Source organism: Mchenga conophoros, linkage group LG12 (genome assembly GCF_057382185.1).
Source record: "Mchenga conophoros isolate Kocher_MC1m ecotype Shallow Benthic linkage group LG12, M_conophoros_male_GT1.1, whole genome shotgun sequence".
In the NCBI taxonomy this organism is placed as follows: domain Eukaryota; kingdom Metazoa; phylum Chordata; class Actinopteri; order Cichliformes; family Cichlidae; genus Mchenga; species Mchenga conophoros.
In genome coordinates this window covers 14,488,475-14,510,330 of record NC_140537.1, presented here as the reverse complement: position 1 = coordinate 14,510,330, position 21,856 = coordinate 14,488,475, and the positions used below count along the sequence as shown (strand labels likewise).

Genomic DNA, 21,856 nt, shown 5'->3' with positions numbered 1-21,856 from the left:
GCTAACTGATCTCTTGCATGTGTTTATATAGTCCAAGTGATGTTGGGTAATTGCAGCTGACACTTCAATGTTACCTCACTGACCGATAAAGACTAATTTTTTTTATCTTAATTAAAATAAATAACAATCGAAATCGAAATAATCTAGTTCATTTATGTTTATAAAGGTAGATTGATGTAATTCATAATTTCTTTATTGAACAGCTGAGTTGTGGAGTGATGAGGACCCAAATGTAGATGTATGATGAAGACAAACTGTGTGGACCAAGTTGTCCTAAAAAAGAATGTAAAAATAATGTATTGTTGAAAAAAAAAAAAAAAAAAACGAAAAGAAAAAGGAAACACTGGTACTTCATGTAGTAGTGGGTGGCTGAACCAGCCAGTTTCTAAACATTACTGTTGATTATCATATGTGCCAGGCCGGAGGGAGGGGACCAAGAGGATCCTGCCTCTGAAATGTAAAGTGCGGTAACCACACACTTAAAGGAGAAAGAGCACCAAGGTGTACCACTTATTAAAAGTTTTAAGTGAGTGAGACTATATATTTGATCCCTTTATGTGTACCCATGACACTTTGTAGATTAGATGTCTATTCATATTAATGTACAGAATTCACCTGCTTGCTGCTACTACTGCACATTCACCCAATGTATATACTACATATATATATATATATATATATATATATATATATATAGGGTCCTGCGCAGTCCTGGGAACAGCTAAGATACTGCGCAGGACCCTCAAGCTCCCAGGCCTCTGGTAGAGGACCCGAGCTTGAAGGATAAACCGCCCGCAGGGGCGTGCTGGGTGTTTTTATATATATATATATATATATATATATATATATATATATATATATATATATGCGATAGGAGAAGGTGCGATAGGAGAAGGATTGTTGAGTGTGAGAGGAACTGACCTGAAAAATAGGATCATGGCCAAGCTTGAAACCTGGATCCCCCGTAGCCGGTTACCAAGATTACGTGAAGTACCCTCAGAAGGTCTGCTAGATGATGTTAATGCAGCACTACGGGCAATACCTACAACCACGATCACCGACACTAACAAGCTGATCTACAATACGGCAGCAGTGATCAGTGAGATGCTTGGCTACAAGTTGAACAGCGACAAGGGGCAGTACCCTCCATGGAGAAGGAGGCTAGAGGGCAAGATCAAAGTAGCACGGAGGGAGGTTAGCCAACTAACGGAGTTGCAGAAAGGTAAGACAAATAAGGTGCCTAAGAAATACAGCAAGCTGTCCATACCTGAGGCCTTGGAAACTGCCAAGCAAAGACTCACAGCCTTGGCCAGCCGCTTGAGGAGGTACACCAGAGAGAGAGAAGGCAGGAGAATAAACCAGCTGTTCTCCACAGAACCAGCAAAGGTGTACTCTCAGTGGCAAGGGAACAATAAGAGAACAGCACCACCAAGGCTGGAGACGGAGCAATACTGGAAGAGCATATGGGAGAAGGATGCAACCCATAACGGCAATGCTCAGTGGCTAGAGGATCTAAGGGCAGACCACAGCGACCTCCCTGAACAGGGTCCAGTAACCATCACAGTGGCAGATATCCAAGAAAGGGTCTCCAGTATGAAGAGTTGGACAGCACCAGGGCCCGACATGGTTCACACCTACTGGCTGAAGAAGCTGACTGCACTCCACGAGCGTCTGGCAGCACAAATGAACCAGCTGCTAGTTAACGAGAGACACCCGGAATGGCTAACCGAAGGTCGGACGGTCCTGATCCCCAAGGACCCCAAGAAGGGACCGGTCCCCTCCAACTACCGACCAATAACCTGCCTCAGTACTACATGGAAGCTCCTGTCAGGCATCATATCGGCTAAGATGAACAGGCACATGGGTCAATACATGAGCGGGACACAGAAAGGAATTGGCAAGAATACCAGAGGCGCAAAACACCAGCTACTGGTAGACAGAACAGTCAGCCGAGACTGCAAGACCAGACTGACCAACCTGTGCACTGCCTGGATTGATTACAAGAAGGCCTATGACTCAGTGCCCCACAGCTGGATACTGGAATGCCTAGAATTGTACAAGATCAATGGGACCCTAAGAGCCTTCATCAGGAACTCAATGGGGATGTGGCGTACAACACTAGAGGCCAACTCCAAGCCCATAGCACAAGTCACCATCAAGTGCGGGATCTACCAAGGAGATGCTCTGTCCCCACTGCTGTTCTGCATAGGCCTGAACCCCCTCAGTGAGATCATTAACAAGACTGGCTACGGATACCGACTACGGAACGGAGCAGTTGTCAGCCACCTCCTGTACATGGATGACATCAAGCTGTATGCCAAGAGTGAACGAGACATCGATTCACTGATCCACACTACCAGGCTATACAGCAATGACATTGGAATGTCGTTCGGACTGGAGAAGTGTAGTCGGATGGTAACAAAGAGAGGGAAGGTAGTCAGAACTGAGGGGATTGAACTACCAGAAGGCAACATTGCAGACATAGAGGACAGTTACAAGTACCTGGGGATCCCGCAGGCGAATGGGAACCATGAAGAGGCCGCTAGAAAAGCTGCAACCACCAAGTACCTGCAGAGGGTCAGGCAAGTCCTGAGGAGTCAGCTGAATGGTAAGAACAAGATCTGGGCCATCAACACGTACGCCCTACCCGTGATCAGGTACCCTGCTGGGGTAATAGGCTGGCCAAAGGAGGAGATAGAAGCCACTGACATAAAGACAAGAAAGCTCCTTACCATGCATGGAGGGTTTCACCCCAAGTCCAGCACCCTGAGGCTGTACGCTAAGCGGAAGGAAGGGGGCCGGGGACTGGTGAGTGTCAGCACCACAGTCCAGGATGAGACAACGAACATCCAAGAATACATTGGGAAGATGGCCCCAACTGACCGAGTGCTCAGTGAATACCTCAGGCAGCAGAAACCCAAGAAAGAGGAGGGAGACGAGGAACCATCATGGAAGGACAGGCCCCTGCACGGTATGTACCACCGGCAGATAGAGGAGGTGGCTGATATCCAGAAATCCTACCAGTGGCTGGACAAAGCTGGACTGAAAGACAGCACAGAGGCACTAATCATGGCAGCACAAGAACAAGCTCTGAGCACAAGATCCATAGAGGCTGGGGTCTATCACACCAGGCAAGACCCCAGGTGCAGGCTGTGTAAAGATGCCCCAGAGACAATCCAGCACATAACAGCAGGGTGCAAGATGCTAGCAGGCAAGGCATACATGGAACGCCATAACCAAGTGGCCGGCATAGTGTACAGGAACATCTGTGCCGAGTATAACCTGGAAGTCCCGAGGTCAAAATGGGAGATGCCCCCAAGGGTGGTGGAGAATGACCGAGCTAAGATCCTGTGGGACTTCCAGATACAGACGGACAAAATGGTGGTGGCTAACCAACCGGACATAGTGGTGGTAGACAAACAGAAGAAGACGGCTGTAGTGATCGATGTAGCGGTTCCGAATGACAGCAATATCAGGAAGAAGGAACACGAGAAGCTGGAGAAATATGATAATGATCATTGAGTGCACCGTCTGAATAAAGTCCGGCTGGAATGCTACAATGGGTTCAAAGTGTTTCTAAGTCAAATCAAAATCAAATCAAATCAAATCAAATCACTTTTATTGTCACATCACATGTGCAGGTACATTGGTACAGTACATGTGAGTGAAATTCTTGTGTCCGAGCTTCACATGCAACAGAGTTGTGCAAAATACAATAACACAAACGAGCAAAATACAAGAATGGCTACATCTGAAACTAATAAATATATGTACAATATATAATAGTATATGCATTTCTGGATGTGTATACTAAATATTTTCTACGTGTGTGTGTGTGTGTACACATATTTTACAAATTAAATAGAGTAAACAATAAATAAAATCTATAAAAAATATACAGAGTTGAGACATGTGCAAAACAGTGGCATTACTGTACAGTATGGAGTGCATAATGTTGAAGTTCCAGTAGTGAAGGTGAGGTGTCTATGACGTGTTCAGCAGTCTGATGGCCTGATGGAAAAAGCTGTCTCTCAGTCTGCTGGTACGGGACCGGATGCTGCAGAACCTCCTTCCTGAGGGAAGTAGTCTGAACAGTTTATGGCTGGGGTGACTGGAGTCCTTGATGATCCTCCCCGCTTTCCTCAGGCACCGCTTCCTGTAGATGTCTTGGAGGGAGGGAAGCTCACCTCCAATTATCCATTCAGAGCACCGCACTACTCGCTGGAGAGCTTTGCAGTTGTAGGCGGTGCTGTTGCCATACCAGGTGGTGATGCATCCAGTGAGGATGCTCTCAATGGCACAGTGATAGAAGGTCCTGAGGATGCGGGGGTTCATGCCAAATCTTTTCTGTCTCCTGAGAAAGAAGAGGCGCTGCTGCGCCTTCTTCACTGTTTTGTTTATGTGTACTGACCACGTAAGATCCTCAGCCAGATGTACACCAAGGAACCGGAAGCTGCTCACTCTCTCCACAGCAGCGCCGTTGATGGTGATGGGGGTGTGTACTTCTCTGCACCTCCGGAAGTCCACTATCAACTCCTTTGTCTTTGCGACGTTGAGGGTGAGATGGTTGTCTTGACACCAGTGGGTCAGGGCGCTGACCTCCTCCTTGTAGGCCGTCTCATCACCATTGGTGATAAGACCCACCACTATAGTGTTGTCCGCAAACTTCACAATGATGTTGGAGTTGTTAGTGGCCGTGCAGTCGTAGGTGTAGAGTGAATACAGGAGAGGGCTCAGTACACACCCCCGTGGAGCACCAGTGTTCAGTGTGATGGGGGATGAGGTGATGCTGCCCAGTCTGACCACTTGGCGTCTGTCAGACAGGAAGCTAAGGATCCAGCTTTGAGGGAGCTGCTCAGTCCTAGATCCTGCAATTTCCTGTCCAGCTTCGAGGGAACGATGGTATTGAATGCTGAGCTGTAATCTACAAACAGCATTCTCACATACGTGTCTCTCTTCTCCAGGTGTGACAGGGCAGTATGTAGTGTCAGGGCTATGGCATCATCAGTGGACCTGTTGTGGCGGTATGCGAACTGTAGAAGGTCCAGTGAGTCGGGTAGTGCAGAGCAGATGAAGTCCCTGACCAGCTTCTCGAAGCATTTGCTTACGATGGGGGTCAGGGCTACAGGTCGCCAGTCGTTCAGTGAAGAGATGGTGGAGGATTTGGGTACAGGGACGATGGTGGCCATTTTGAAGCAGGCTGGGACTACAGACAGAGAGAGGGAAAGGTTGAAGATGTGTGTGAACACTCCAGCCAGCTGATCCGCGCAGCTTTGCGCGCGTTCACCTTCCTGAAGCACTTCCGCACATCCTCCTCAGACACAGTGTGCGCACTGACGTCATCCGCGGTGCGCACACTGTCCGGTCTCATGGTGTTCGCTGTGTCAAATCTAGCGTAGAATACGTTTAGATCCTCACACAGAGAGGCCGTGGTCTGCGGTGTGCTGGTTTTCCCTCTAAAGTCTGTGATCGTGTTTAGTCCCTGCCACATACTCCGAGGGTTGTCAAACTGTTGCTCCACCCTGTCCCTGTACTCACGTTTGGCTGCTTTGATCGTCTTCCGGAGTTGGTAATGTGCGTGTTTGTTGTCCGATGTGTTCGCGGAAGCAAAGGCGGTGCTCCGTGCCACCAGTGCCGCGCGAACATCTCCGTTAATCCAGGGTTTTTGATTTGGGAAGGATTTAACTGTTCTGGATGGGACGACATCTTCCACGCATTTCCTGATAAATCCGCAGACTGAGTCTGTGTACTCGTCAATGTCCCTAGCAGCCACGTGAAACATTTCCCAGTCCGCGTGATCAAAACAGTCCCGCAGCACAGACTCCGATTGGTCGGTCCAACGGTGCACCGCCCTCCGAGTTGGAGCTTCCTGTTTCAGCTTCTGCCCGTAGGCGGGCAGGAGCAGGATGGAGCGGTGATCTGATTGGCCGAATGGGGCGCGGGGGAGGGCTTTGTACGCATCCCGGAAAGAGGTGTAGCAGTGGTCAAGTAGCCGGTCTCCACGAGTGTTGAAATGGATGTGTTGGTGGAGTTTTGGTGAGACTTTCTTCAGGTTTCCCTTATTAAAGTCCCCTGTCGTGATAAAAGTGTGCGGTTTCCTCACTGCTAATCGCGCTGTACAGTTCCCTGAGTGATTCGTCAGTGTCGGCTTGTGGGGGAATGTAAACAGCCGTAATAATCACTGCTGTAAATTCCCTCGGTAGCCAGAATGGCCGGCACTTAATCATCAGGTACTCCAGGTCCGGTGCGCAGAAGGATTTGACCGGGTGCACGTTCGCATAATCACACCAGCTGTTGTTGATCATGAAACATACACCACCGCCTCTGCTTTTCCCAGTAAGATCCTGTGACCTGTCCGCGCGATGCACGGAGAACCCCGGTAGTTGTATTGCGGAGTCCGGTACCTTGTCCGATAGCCAGGTTTCTGTGAGGCAGATCACGCAGCAGTCCCGCATCTCTCGCTGGAATGAGATCCGTGCCCGAAGCTCGCACAGCTTGTTCTCCAGAGACTGCACATTAGCCAGTAATAAACTGGGTAACGGTGGTCTGTTAGTGCGCCGTCTCAGTCGAACCAGAACGCCAGATCTTCTCCCTCTGCGTCGGCGTTTGCGGCCTCCAGGGCCAGAGAACAAAGGCGTCTCAGGTGAGATGAATGGGGGTCTGCAAACGGAGCGTCCGTGTTGCAAAACTTGAACTCCGGAAAGTTATAAGAAAGACCGTCTTTTATGTCCAGTAAGGTTTGTCGGTCGTACACAAGGAGACATGTGCTACTCGCGAAAAAATGAAGGAAAAGTAAAATTAAACACAGAAAAAAGCTGTTGCATGGGGGAGCTCGCGACGAGGCTGCCATACTCGGCGCCATCTTGAAGTCTGGGACTTCTGAAAGAAAACTGCCAAATTTAGCACCCTGTGAGCCTCATTTGTTTGATAAAATACAGTTATTGTGAGTCAAAGTTATTAACTTGGCATAGGGTTTTTCTTCAACACACCTAAACACTTTTAGCTGCCTAACAGCAGTTACTTTAAACTCAAAAGGTTTAATATGTAAGCTTTCACCTTCTGAATGTTAGTATGTACGGTTAATAAATATATCATGAATATGTGGCAACACGAAGGGGAAAATGTGGAAAAGAGTGAGGAAGCAATGATGTCATACACACACACACTAGAATGCTGGTGTGGCAAGTGGGAGCTTAAAACCTTTTACAATTGTAAGGTGTTGGGAGATTTTGAGTTTTGTGTTATGTTTATTTGTAGCTTCATTTAAAGGAAGAAGAGCTTATGAGTTGTACAACTGCAGGAAAGGGAAGTGAGACATTGTGTGCAGAAAATAAGTGCTGTGACAGCTAAACAGCTACCTCCTGTTTCAACAGATAAGCTAACGGTTTTTCCTTTTAAGGAGTTGTTATTGAATTCTATACATGCCACGCCTATTGTTGTTCGAGTATAAACTAGAGTGATTCCTCTGTGACACACACATAGTGCACACGTTGGTGCAGATCGGATCGTGTCGGGGCATCGCCCATGTACATGTAAAATCTTTGAGTCTGTGTTTCTTGCCTCCTAAGAGTTTTCTCCTCACATAAGGGAAACTGGACAACGCCCAGTCACCTCCACTTTAGCTCTTCAGCTTCCGAGTAAAAGAAAACGAATTATTAATGTATCCAAAACAAAAATCAAATACACACCCTCTGTGGTTAGCACTACTGCAGAAAAACACTGGTTATCTGCAGCTAGAAAAATGGCCTCCTAAAAGTGGTGTAACACAAAAAATGAGAATTTACAAATAAAACGTTGAGAAACCAAATGTACAAACACAAAACAAATTACATTTTCTCTTCTGAGCAGATAACTTCCCAGCGCTTAAACGCTAATCTAAAAACCTAAACCTAAAAAAGCCAGAGGAATGTGCAAAGATCAAACATTCAAACAAGTTAGTTGTGCATAAGACAAAAAGTGACTCAAGCTAATTAATTCCCTGCCAGTTACTGAAATGGGCAGAAGAAAACCTAAACAAAAGAAGATAGTTGGCAAAAAAAAAAAGACAAAGCACAAAGAACATAAAAAGGCAAAGCAGCATCACTTCTGTAAAGGTAGCCCAGAGAAGCAGTTGTGGCCCGGCTGTAACAGAGCGTTTTCACTCCCGAGGCGTAACATGTCGACGTTTTGTCACGTCCCGCGGCGTTCCTGAGGAACGCGAAAGGAGACCTTCGGTGTTCTTATGGTACGCGGCGGGTTATGGCTGGAATCCAGTGCAATGACGCTCCGGCGGTAATAGACGTTCCAGCCCTGTATTCCAGTCCTAAACCTAACCTTATCCCTAGCCCTGACCATAACCTTATTCCTGGCTTTAACCAGGACTTTAATGATGTTAAATAGCGTGTTTCTAAGCGATTTGAAGAAAAAGAGCGAACATGTGTAGATTCAGTCCAGACGGTTCTCATATTTCCTCTTTTTTCCGAGGTCGTCATTTAGGAACGTGGTGGGTAGCCGAAAACGTAATATGGTGACGATTTGTCACCTAGCGTAAAATGTTACGCTTTGGGAGTGAGAACGGGTTGGCTGTAAAGCTATATCAGTCGCCCACTACTATATAATGATCCATCCATCCATCCATCTTCATCCGCTTTGTCCGGGGCCGGGTCGCGGGGGCAGCAGCCTAAGCAAAGAGGCCCAGACCTCCCTCTCCCCAGCCACCTCCTCCAGCTTATCCGGGGGAATACCAAGGCGTTCCCAGGCCAGCCGAAAGGTAAAACTCACATCTCCAGCATATATTTTCCAAACTGTTTGGATCCCCACCAGGATGAAATAATACTGTTGAAAAATGCTGAAAAGCATGAAGTTGTCATGGGGTCTGCTGTGGGTTATTTATATTATGTATAGAAAGGCAGATCTGAAATATGCAGAATACAAGAAAGAATAGAGAAAGGAGAAAAATAGGAAAATACAAGAAAAACCCAACTAATTAAATCCCTCTCAAAAAATATAAGGACCATTTTCAGTCCTCTTTTAATTTATTCTCTTGACCTGTTCATTTGTTTCCCAGAAGGTTGACATGACAATATGGAAAAATACTTTGCCTTGTTCCCGAAAACTGTGATTTGTTTGTGTAATGGGAACCAACAACACGTCAGTTTGTCTTATGCAAAAAAGATGTTTGTCTAGCTTCTCCTATTAACCTTGGATTTCTTTAAGCATATGAATGGTTTCCAAGTATTGTTAACTTTGGGTAAACTGAAAAAAAACCTAAAACAGCTATATTACCAATATGTCCTCCTTGTGACATGTGTGTGTGTAGCTGAAGGTTAAAATAAAAGATACATTCCTATTGAGTCAGTTGATGAAACAGATTAATTTTATACTTTTATTCAGGTTCTTTCAAATTTTTTGCTCAATGAAATTCAGATGATCAATAATCACAAATTTTCAACCTCCACATCTGAAGTGACTGTTTCATTCAACTTGTGTTGTACTACAGCATGGATAAAAGGGCCGCCCTGACATGTAAATATGCTTTGACATGCAAAGCTCACATCTCCAGCAAATATCTTACAAAACCTCTTTGGATCCTCATTTCTCTGCTGAACCCTTTAGAGAAATTCAACAATGGATCAGATCTTCACCTGCATCCTATTCCTGATGGGATTGTTTGGAACTTTTACAAAGTACATTCACGTTAATGACAAAATGAATTGGCTTAAAGCTCAGACTTACTGTCGGCAGCACTACACAGACCTGGCCCCTGTCAGTAATGAGAAGGATAATGACAAACTTCAGCAGCTCTCCAGCAATGTCAATGACTTTATCTGGATAGGACTGGTAAGAAATTCCTCAAACCGAAAAGAATGGCTGTGGTCAGGAGGTGGAGCACCAACCTGGTATTTGTGGGAACCAGGTCAGCCTGATGACTATCTTCTGGGTCGTGAAGACTATGGCTGTATGTGGGAAAGCAAGTGGTATGATGCAAGCCTATTATATAAAATAACCTTCTTCTGCTACAGTCCAGCAGTGGTGAAGCAGGAAAAGACTTGGGAGGAAGCTCTGGAGTACTGCAGGGAGCACCATGTTTTAAGCCTAATCTTGAAAGTAGAGATAGTGTCTGTCTCCCGAATCCAAACTGGAAGCTGGTTCCACAGAAGAGGGGCCTGAAAACTGAAGGCTCTCCCTCCAATTCTACTTTTAAATACTCTAGGAACAACAAGTAGGCCTGCAGAGCGAGAGCGAAGTGCTCTAATGGGGTGATATACTACAAGGTCATTAAGATAAGATGGGGCCTGATTATTTAAGACCTTGTATGTGAGGAGCAGGATTTTGAATTCAATTCTGGATTTAACAGGAAGCCAATGAAGGGAAGCCAAAACAGGAGAAATATGCTCTCTCTTTCTAGTCCCTGTCAGTACTCTTGCTGCAGCATTTTGGATTAGCTGAAGGCTTTTCAGGGAGTTTTTAGGACATCCTGATAATAATGAATTACAGTAGTCCAAGTAGCCCAAGTAATAAATGCATGAACTAGTTTTTCAGCATCACTCTGAGACAAAAATGTTCAAAAATGGACTCCAAGGTTCCTCCCAGTGGAGGCCAAGGTAGTGCCATCCAGAGTAAGAATCTGGTTAGCAGTTGTCACACATGGAAATCAAATGTGTGATAAGGATTCAAACACAAGTGTAACTTATGAATACATGTTCATACTTTTATTCCACAATCAGAGAGAAAGAAAAACAGAGAGAGTGCAGGACAGACAGACAGGTGACAGTCTCAGAACGAGGATTTAGTGTTTGTGTTATTACGAGTGCTAAACAAGAAGAGTTCCCAGATGGTACAGTGGACACATGTGCGACTCCTGTGATTACAGCATCTTTCTTTCAGTTTAACGAGTGAACCATTGTTACACCCCTGAAAACAGGGGGAAAAGAATCACGAGAGTGATTATGACTTGCGTCTCTCATGCAGTAGTTTATTGCAGTGAAAATGAGCAGAAACGTTTCACATTCTGTACTGCTAAATGTCACATGGTGGAAGAAAAACACTAAATAATAAACCGAAATACTAAAGTCCTTACTATACATATACTTGAGCAGGTTTCCTGACAAAATGGCTGACAATTGCGGCGTTTTTAGCTCCTGCAGTTATCTTAATGGCCATTACACAGTACAAAACTGAGGCTCAAAACCGCCATGTATATGTGCACAAAACTGTAATATAATGCTTCTAACGCTTACAACACAATGAAGGATTACCTCTTAAATATCTTAACAGTGTACACATTGGAGATATATCAACTTTTAAACACTTTTACCTGAAAACAGGGGGGAAAGAATCACGAGAGTGATTATGACTTGCGTCTCTCATGCAGTAGTTTATTGCAGTGAGGAGAACATGTGAAAGCCCCCTAGTGGAGAATAGAGACACTACTAATCGATCCCAGAAAAGGCTTACTAGCCGATCACTGATGTATAGATTGTAGTTCTCTTAAGTAACATGAAAGCCATTAATATAATATGAAAAATAATAAACTCTTAACCATTTTCTTACCATATTTACATTATTTTCGTCCTTATATCAACTGATATGAATTAGTATTAATTGAACAGTTTTATATGCAGTAGTCCTTCAACCTGTCACACCATCAGGTCGTTCAAACACACGTTAAAGTCCGTTTGGCTCGACACCACGGAACAGAGGCAGCAATATAACATAGCTAACATTAACAGTGCAGTGAATCCTGCTTGTGCCGTGATATTCAGGACTGCAAGCCGAGCGGCATCACTGACTTTCAGCTTGTTCTGTTTGTGGATATATGACTGACTTTAATTGTCCATAAAATCATCACATTCTCTGTAAGATTAAGGTCAAATATTGAACAGGGTATATTTTAAAGTAAAGGCTTTAAAACCAAGTTAACGCTGAAAGTACAAACATCGCTAATGTTACATAACTTTGCCGACATGTGGCCAACAGTAATATTTTAATGTTCTTCATTATTAAACATTTGCACATAAGTAAGTTACATAATATTCATACTTACTTTTAAAAGTTTACTCTTCGGCCGCTCCGCTTCCACCGTTTTTTTCTGCAAAATTATCCACACCCACCGCCGCGCTATGAAGTCTGGGATATGTTGGGCCATGAATTCTACACTGCCACATCCTTAAAATTCAAGGAAATGAAGGACGCATTTGAGGGCCGCATTTCGAGCAGCCTTTGTCGCGTTGCTGTGACGTAATCGGCCTTAAAATGCGGCCTTTAAGGCTGCAGACCCTGAATTGGGATACAGCCATATATTTGACACATTTGAGGAAAATACTAATAAAATAAAATAAAAAATAAATAAAATAGATGTTCCCTTTAGAAATCTTTTTTTTTTTTGCTCTTCTTTGCTCTATAAAAATAGTTGATTTTCTTTTTCAATCACTCATCTTAGCAGTAGGATTTACATGAAAAGAGAAACAAATTAAGTTTGAGTGAAAATGTACATTTTTTGCACTCTCTGGTCAACTGACTCAGTGACTCAAATGACTCAAAAAACTCGATTCACTTTGGTGAGTGACTCGTTGAAACTCGATTTAGTAAAAAGAATCGAATTTACCATCACTAGACTATGTACATTGGGCAATAGCTGACACGCAATGGTCTGAAAATAGACCCAGAGAAGGTTAGGGCTATAGAGTAAATGCCCAGACCTACGTGAAGGCAGTACAGAGACTGTTAGGTATAGTGAACTACTTAGCAGGTTTTGTCCACATCTGTCCGACCACTGTGACATACTGAGACAACTGACACACAAAGACAGTGAGTGGAAATGGACGACTCGACATGAGGACGCATTCCAGAGACTGAAACAGACTATAGCACAGGCTCCAGTCCTGAAGTATTACTGCCCAGAGGAAGAGCTGACAGTACAATGTGACGCTTCTGACAAAGGGTTAGGTGCAGCGCTCATGAAAAAGGATAAGCCTGTGGCTTTTGCGACTAGAGCACTTACACGTACAGAGCAAGGTTATGCCCAGATCGAAAAAGAGCTTTTGGCTGTAGTTTTCAGTATGGAGAAGTTTCATCAGTACACATATGGTCGTAAAGTGGTAGTATAGAATGATCACAAACCCTTAGAGACCATTGTAAGAAAACCGTTGTTGAGTGCACCCAAACGGTTGCAAAGGATGCTTATGCACATTCAGAAATACGACTTAGATGTGGTGTATGTGCCAGGGAAAGACATGTTATTAGCAGACACGTTGAGTACGGTATATCTTCCAGAGTGCTCACCGCAGGGCTCCATAGAGGAGGAAATAGAGAGCATTAATTAACATGGTCACTCATGCACCCATCTCACCTGACATACTAAACAGGATAAGGACTGCTATACAAGAGGGCAAAGCACTAAGGATCCTCATTGATACAATGCACAGAGGTTGGCCGACTGACAAAAGAGACATTGACAGTGACATCAAACCATACTTCTCATTCCAGGATGAACTAAGTAGTCAGGATGGACTTGTGCTTAGAGGCGTGTTGTTGTCCTGAATACCAAGAGATAGGAGATCATAGGTAGACTACACTCGACACACCTAGGCGTAGAAGGTTGTCTAAAGAGAGCCAGAGAGTGTGTGTATTGGCCAGACATGAACGAACAAATTAAGACTTATGTGACTAAGTGTGACATCTGCAGGTCAGTTGACTACAGACAGCAGAAAGAGACTTTGGTCCCACATGAGATCCCAACTAGACCATGGGCTAAGGTGGGCACAGACCTGTTTATATTCCACAACAAGGACTACCTTATCACAGTGGACTACTATTCAAACTTCTGGGGAAATTGACTATCTCCCGGACACTAAGTCCACCACAGTGATTAGAAAGTTAAAGGCTCACCTTGCCAGACAGGGCATCTCGGACATTATTGTTTCAGAAAATGGACCACAGTATACGTCCGGTGAGTTTGTGAGATTTAGTCGACTGTGGAATTTCCAGCACAAAACATCTTCACTAGGGGTGGGTTTTTATAATCGATTTATCGATTAAAATCGATTCTGGCTTGGATAACGTAAAATCGATTCATTAACAAAAAGGCTATGAAAACTATTACTATTTGTAGTAATTACAAATTATTTGAATGTTTGTTATTCTTTGTATCACACCCCCTGGCATATGTTAATTTTGTACTAATTGTATACATGTTCTGTATACTGTTTCTTAATAAAGTTTAATATTTAAAAAAAAAAGGTGACATTTGTGGACGCTGGTATTTTTTTCCAGGGTGTACCCTGCCTCTCGCCCTATGACAGCTGGGATAGGCTCCAGCGCCCCCCGCGACCCTGAAAAGGATAAGCGGAAGCGAATGGATGGATGGATGGTATTTTTTTACTTGGAGAATTTATCAGTAAAGTTTCAATCTCTGTCACCCCCTCCTCCCCCCAAAAATAAAAGTACGTGTTATTGCCAATGACAGTAGAAAACTGTCATTGGTTGTCACACCTACTCGCAAAAAGAGTACAGGAGGACTAAAATAGTACCTTCTCTGCGCTTCCTTCATCGTATTAAAAAGCATACTTGAACGGAAAACTATGGGCTCAAAATGCGGTCATAAATATTTTGTACTTGTAAATCGGTTTTGTACTTGTAAAAAAGATTTGTGTGTGCGTAAAAAAGATTTGTGTGTGCGTAAAAAAGATTTGTGTGTGGACTTAGCCAAAAAAACCCTGCAAGTTACAACTACGAATTTTGACCCCATTTTTCTTCCTTTCATCTGATTGGTGAATGTCGTCAATCACAAATGTAACAATCCAATCAGAGAACAGATGGGTTTGGCTGTCGGAGGGGCGCTTTTTTTGAACTGCAGGTCTTTGAAGGGAATAAATGCCCTTTTACATGCCAACCCAGCGTTTTCCTTCATCACCACGAAGGAAAACAGTCTGTGGTCGTCCGAGTTTGGTGATTTTTGTGTCACAGGACTACGTGTTTAATACAGGGACTTCCGCAGCCTTTTCAACAGTGCTGCGGAGGCAGGGGGGGGGCAGTGTTTTGGAAATGACAGTCTTCATTACAAAGCTTTCTTCGTTATGAATTAGCATACATGTTTTTATTGAACATTTGAAGAACTAGCAAAAAAAACAGAAACTCTTGTAGTTCACATAAAGTCAGCGATAAAAACAACAAGGAGCAGGTGCATCTAGTACAGGTAGAGCTGCTGCAAAAACCCACAGAGCTCAGCAGCCAGCAACAAATTCTGGATCCTTTGCTTTTAGTTAGCAATTAGCATTAGCAGCACATCCTGCATCCGATGTGAAGGGACTTTTATGCTGCGCGCTGTGACTCACAGCAATGGTCCTGGGTCAGCCCTGACGTTGTGTTAAACTAATCCTAAAGTAATAATGGTATTTCTAACCACTGACATACCACAACTTTATCCTTTCAACAGCTGCTGAAAGTAAGGGGACCTAACTGCTATCGGATATTTATATAGGGCTTTGGAGCGTGATGTCACGGGGGTGGGCGTGGAAAGGATTTTGGCCCAATCCGCCATTTTGGGGGTCTAGCGCAAGTGAAAAGGGAGCGAAGGCACACACAACAGCCATGGTTCGTATTTGCTGTGTGGTCGGCTGCAATGTTCGATTGCACAACACCGGCAAGAGAATAAGCTTGAAAAGGGTTTATCTTTTCATTCTTTCCCAACCTGGAAGCAACATGAGGCAGCTCGTGTATCGATGTTACCAAACGAAGGCGTCTAGCCTGGATAGCAGCTGTGAGACGAGCTGACGTGCAGCTCTCTTCCATCTCCAAATATCTGTTGGTGCTCCAGACATTTTCATTCCGGTAAGTTCTAAATATGTTCATATCACTCTTTATAGCCTATTAGTTTCATTTTCAATGCACTCTGAGGTCATAGCAAATTAGAACAAACATCCTACTGAGTGATTTTGCAGAACTACCTTCTATTTATAGAGTTGCTAATTATTTGGCATTATTGCAGCAAACCAGCCGATGAAATGGATGAAATATCATGACTGGGTCCCAGCGCTACACAAGGGACCTGCTTCAAACATCACCATGCCAATCAGATTACTTCTTCCATGTGAGGGTGAAGAGTTGACCCTCCTGGATAAGATGGTGAAGGTTTGCTGCGTTTGGTGAACAGTGTGATAATAAAACCAGGGAAGAATGAAACCTGCTTCTGATAAATGTTCTTAAGTCTTGTGCTGTTATTTTTTCAAAAGATACAGTAAATAAAGTAATGTTAGTAGTGGGTGATATCATGTAAACACTCATGGTTTTGTGTAAACATTTTGTCATTTGTAAACTATAAATGACATGGATTTTACACTGTTACTGATGTGATGTTCTATAAAGTGGTTTTAATAAAAATAAAAAAAGAGGCAAAAATTAGTTTGTTTCTTTATTCAACATTTGAACAGTGTGACTCAGTCAGTACATATTCAGTAAATGCAAATTATTTACACGGCAGTGCACTTCAGGCATAAATCTAGACCCCTAGATAAAACATTATGGCATTATAGCAGTGACAACTCCTCCACAGTAGCAGGTGGGAGTTTTCTTTTTTGAGGACGGCTCCTTTTACCTGTCACTACAGATGGTCTGTTTATGTTTTGATCAAGAGCCTTTTTTTAGGCAGCTGAAGAGGAGAAGTGGCCAACCTCTGGCTGTATCTTGGTCACATTACCCAGCAAAACCCAGTATGCAGGTTCATCTGTAACAGTCCTTGTGCCACAGATCAACACTGCTGCTTCTACATTAAACAGAAGAGCAGCGACATGGCTGCAGGTCTCTGCGACTCCGGCCATACAGGTGCAGTGGGCGGCTTCAACCTTCCCTGTGATGCTCACAGTGACCCATGGCTGCAATGCTGGTTCATTCAGTCTTTGAGAGTGCAGGACCTGAAACACACACAAAGTTCATTTAAAGACAAGAACTATGAGCCAAGGCCGACGTAAATGTGTTTAATCTACTTTATCATAAATGTAACAAAGTGTTTAGAAAGTTAGCACATACATGTCATTTTTCATTTCTTTATGTGTCCATCTATAGAACGCTGCATGTTATAGTGTAAATCTGCCTGTTCTCTTTCAGAAACCTGCCTGCAGAAAATGAACCTAAAGTATGTAATGCAAGGATGTCATCACTTTAGAGATGGAGAAAGCATAAAGTGACAATTATGAATCACTTAATATGATAAGGATATTCTGCAGGTCATTAATCAATGTATAAAACTAAAATAAAATGTATTTTTAGTGACACAGGATACAAACATGGAAGCAAGATGTGTAATTAGGATTATTTATAATAAATATGAATAAATTAGTGCAATTTCTTTAACCATAAAGAATAACTAAATCCTTCAGGACAATGTCACATCAATGCACTGAACTCACTATGTTATCCACCTAACAGCCTCCACATGTTCTCACTGTAATTTCCCCTCATGAATGAATTTATGCTGCACTAATCTGAATGTTTGGAGGGAAATCAAACGCATTTCACTCGCTGTACTCGAGCTGACTTACCTTTGTTTGAATGACGACTTGTACGGCGCTGACTCCACAGACAAGGTACGAAAATATGTCAGGCTACGTCAATAGCGCTAGGTGTTCGGGGTTTCTACTCCACGGCCATATGTCATACGGGTCCACATTTCCAATGCACGCTATTTTCTGCAAGTACCGCTGCTTCGCCTCTTTACGCAATCGGTCTCTATACAGTTCATTCTCTTTTGAGCTGCTTTTAAGCATCTTTCTTGTAGTCGTCGTTCCAACACAGTGTGTTTGTTTTGATTCGTAGACCCCGAAAATGGCGCTGCGCTCCCACAATGCATTGCGGCGTGACGTCAACTCCAAAGCCCTATCCGGTTGTTCAGTCTGACGTCACTAGCCGTGTCTGGGTCTAAACTCCGCTCCAGCTCCATATATCAAACGATCACTGTGGCATTACTGAGAGTTGAAAAACTGTCTAAAGTCTTTCATCTTTAATAAAATGATCAGCGTTCTGCTCTACCAGGTGTAACAATTGAGTTTAACATCCAGGCATCCATGAAAACGGAATTTATGACATTTAACGGAGTTAGAAGTTAGCAGGGAGTTAGCTCGCTAGCTTCTATCTAAATACAATATAGCATGTCCTGACTGCGGGGTTTTGGAAACAAATTCAAACGTACAGCTCTGTTATCACTTCCAGCATAAATGAAGACAGAAAACTAAACAGCAGTGACGTTTGTAGGGTTACTGAAGTTGGGCTAGCTGGTATATAATGATGTGCTACGTGACCGCTAGCGACACAGCTATGTTAGCATAATATAAACAAGCTAACTTTTTTTCCACTCGATAAAAGTTAACGTGAGTGTTCTCAGTGGTCAGAAACAAATGTAATCGCATGGCAGGATGCTGTAAAAGGACCAAACTTCAGCCAGGAGAACAACTGAGATAATCCATCCACAATACGAGGTTAGTCATTCATATACTGCTGCATGGGCTGGGCTGTAGTTACATCCTAAGGTTTTAAAAACTGAGCTTAAATAAATGATTAGCGGTAATAAAAGCCGAGGGAGGTCAACCTGGATCACTGACTGTTTTAGGAGCTTTTTGAGATCAAATAGAAGAAAATACATAACATTAAACATGTTAACAACACAAAAGCCATATTAAACGCAGACTACTTTAGACCCGGAAGTAGGATTCGTCGCGTCATCACTGAACAACCGGATAGAGATTACCCTTCAAGGACCTGCAGTTCAAAAAAGTGCCCCTCCGACAGCCAAACCCATCTGTTCTCTGATTGGATTGTTTAATTTGTGATTGACATGACATTGACCAATCAGTTTAAAGGAAGAAAAATAGGGTCAAAATTCGTATTTGTAACTTGCAGGGGTTTTTTGGGCTAAGTCCACACTCAAATCTTTTTTACACACGCACAAATCTTTTTTACACATACAAATCTTTTTTACGCACGCACAAATCTTTTTTACACATACAAATCTTTTTTACGCACGCACAAATCTTTTTTACACATACAAATCTTTTTTACGCACGCACAAATCTTTTTTACACATACAAATCTTTTTTGCGCATGCACAAATTTTTTTTACACATACAAATCTTTTTTACAAGTACAAAACCGATTTACAAGTACAAAATATTTATGACCACATTTTGAGCCCATAGAAAACGTTTCCGATGTTATTCTGTGGATGTCTGCGCTTAATAAGTATAATTTAAACGACGCTGAGACTCGGTATGAGACATGAGTTTTTAAGCTGTTTTTCATACTGAGCAACATCTACGCATGCGTGAAACCCGTATTGCACGTTATGCTATTTTAGGTTTTGCATTTAACTTTTATTTATTATTACCGTAGACTGCAAACAGATAGTGTCGACCTGGATTTGTCGGTGCATTAGTGAAGTGGAAGTGTTTGGTACAATTGTGGTGTTTTCTACAATCACTGGCATGAACTAGCTTGACTTTCTTTGGTCACATGATGCGACTCCGCAGAAGTCACCTGATTTGTTGTGCTGCTAGTAAGGAAAAAATGGCTGCTCACTTGTCGTACGGTAGAGTGAATTTAAACATATTGAGAGAAGCAGCACGAAAAGAGCTTCGAGAGTTTTTGGACAAATGCGCAGGAAGCAAGGTGACAAACCCGCATACGCCTGTGAAATGTGGTCCAAACACTGGTAGTGGTACTCAATGTGGTCTCTGAGCCTCAGCGTTACCATGAGACTGTCAGTTAACATTATAGTCATAGTTTTATTTTGAATGTGTAAAACAGTACAGATAACGCAGACATATATCTGTATAGGTGCGTCGTATTATAAAATATTCGAGCTAATAGCTAAGTAAAAGTTAGCAAGTATCGCCTGACAGAACATCTTCAGTTCTGCTTACTCACGATTCAAAGCTTTGTTTGTTCTTACTCTCTTACTTTAGGCCATTGTTTGGGACGAATATCTGACGGGACCGTTTGGACTAATAGCTCAGTACTCTCTGTTGAAGGTAAGTGCTTTCTGTTTACAAACCCATTTCTAAAAATGTTAAGAAGCTGTGCTTTGTGGGAATGCAATGATTTGCAAATCTCCTAAACCAATATATAAATAGAAAACGTCAGAGCTTTATATTGTTTAATGAAAAAATATTAGGCCCTTTTGAATGTGATGGCAACAAGACAACTGAAAACGTTGGTACACGAAGAACAGTCTGGAAAAGTAATTGGTACTAAAATGAAATAGCTTGAGGAACATTTGGTAACAGGTCAGTAACATGATTTGTACATATCAGCCATAGTTGAACGTGATCCAGAAATGCTACTGTCTGCTAATGTAAAATGCAAAGTGGAAAACTATTCTGTGGTCAGATGAATTAAGACTTTAAATTATTTTTGCAAAACGTGGATGTTGTGTCCTCAGGACTAAACAGGAAAGGCAGCATCTGACTTATTATCAGCACTGAGTTCAAAAACCTGCACCTTTGATGGAGCTGCATTCATGCCTGTGGAATTGGTAGTCTACATATCTAGCAATGCTGAAAACAGGTTTGACATATGCTCCTATCCAGACTGGATAGGACAGCAGTCTTTTTGCACATTTCAGCAAAAGACTGCTAAACCGCATTAAGCATCTATTACAACAGCATGCATTCATAGTTGAAGAGTCTACTGAACTATCCTGCCTACATTCTAGACTTTTCACCAGCTGAAAGCATTTGGCACATCGTGAAATCAAAAATACAACAAATTAGACTCGAAACTGTAGAGCAGCTAGAATTGTATATCAGACAAGAAAGGTACAGTGTTCCTCTCCTAAAAGTCCAGCCGCTAGTCTCCTCAGTTTGTGGTAAAGATACCCATGCCCTTTTTTGAGATGTACTGGTGTCGCCAAATTAAAAATAATCAAATATTTTTCTTGGTCCATTTTCTTATTTTAAATCTTTTATGTTTTCTGTTATTTTTTTTAGTGTAAAAGAAATATGTGTTCATGGGATTTTCAAATCTTGGAATTCTGTATTTATTTGCACATTATTTTTTGGAAGTGTTTGCACAATTTATGTCTAAATTAACTCAGACAACAGACAAGGCCCACGTCTTATTATCTAGTTTCTTTTAACACTAATGTCATGTGTCTAATGTTGCTGAGGGTGTTGTTTTAACTTGTCGTTTATTATGGTGTGTTCAGGAACATGAAGTGGAAAAGATGTTCACCCTCAAGAATGGGAGGCTTCCCCCTGCTGATGTCAAAAATATCATCTTTTTTGTCCGGCCCAGACTGGAACTTATGGACATCATTGCAGACAATATAACTAGGTGAGTGTATGTGTCTCAACTTCAATCTGCGATAAAGACAAGGTTTTGTTTTCTTGTCCTTTCTCTCACTTTGCATAGCTATCCACACTTTGCAACATGAATTGTGCTACTCTTTAGTGAGGATAGACACCATTCATCCCGAGACTTTCATATTTTGTTCGTGCCTCGGCGGAGCATGCTGTGCGAACAGCGGCTGAAGGAGCAGGGCGTGCTGGCCTCTTTCATCAACATCGATGAGTATATCCTGGACCTGATTCCCTACGATGGGGACCTGCTGTCCATGGAGTATGAAAGTGCTTTCAGGGTGTGTTCAGGTTGCAGAGTACAAATATATATCATATACTTGCTTTGGTGGAATCTCTCATATACACATAAATTACTCCCCTTTGTCTCACTCAGGAGTGCTACCTGGAAAATGACCAAACAAGTCTGTACCACACAGCCAAAGGCCTCATGACCTTGCAGGCTCTGTATGGCACCATTCCACAGATATATGGGAAAGGAGAATGTGCACGGGTGAGCATGGTGTAACCTGCAATAATTTCTGTTTTATATG

The 21,856-nt window shown here is 42.9% G+C and overlaps 1 protein-coding gene and 1 long non-coding RNA gene across 4 annotated transcripts in view; one reads left to right on the top strand and one right to left on the bottom strand.

Annotated features, from left to right (window-relative positions):
- Positions 1-21,856, bottom strand: part of LOC146562287 (uncharacterized) — a 77,690-nt gene that overhangs the window by 41,109 nt on the left and 14,725 nt on the right. The window lies entirely within an intron of this gene.
- Positions 1-21,856, top strand: part of vps33a (VPS33A core subunit of CORVET and HOPS complexes) — a 37,059-nt gene that overhangs the window by 10,041 nt on the left and 5,162 nt on the right. Inside the window, exons 1-5 of one of the 3 annotated variants that reach the window (XM_085293911.1) lie at positions 19,402-19,635; positions 19,932-19,997; positions 21,173-21,300; positions 21,418-21,604; positions 21,700-21,816. In XM_085293911.1, coding sequence (XP_085150037.1) covers positions 19,480-19,635; positions 19,932-19,997; positions 21,173-21,300; positions 21,418-21,604; positions 21,700-21,816 — 654 coding nt within the window. In that variant the 5' untranslated portion in view covers positions 19,402-19,479. Of the gene's footprint in view, positions 1-19,401; positions 19,636-19,768; positions 19,804-19,931; positions 19,998-21,172; positions 21,301-21,417; positions 21,605-21,699; positions 21,817-21,856 lie in introns of those variants that run through there. The other 2 variants (XM_085293913.1, XM_085293912.1) reach the window with 2 other exon arrangements.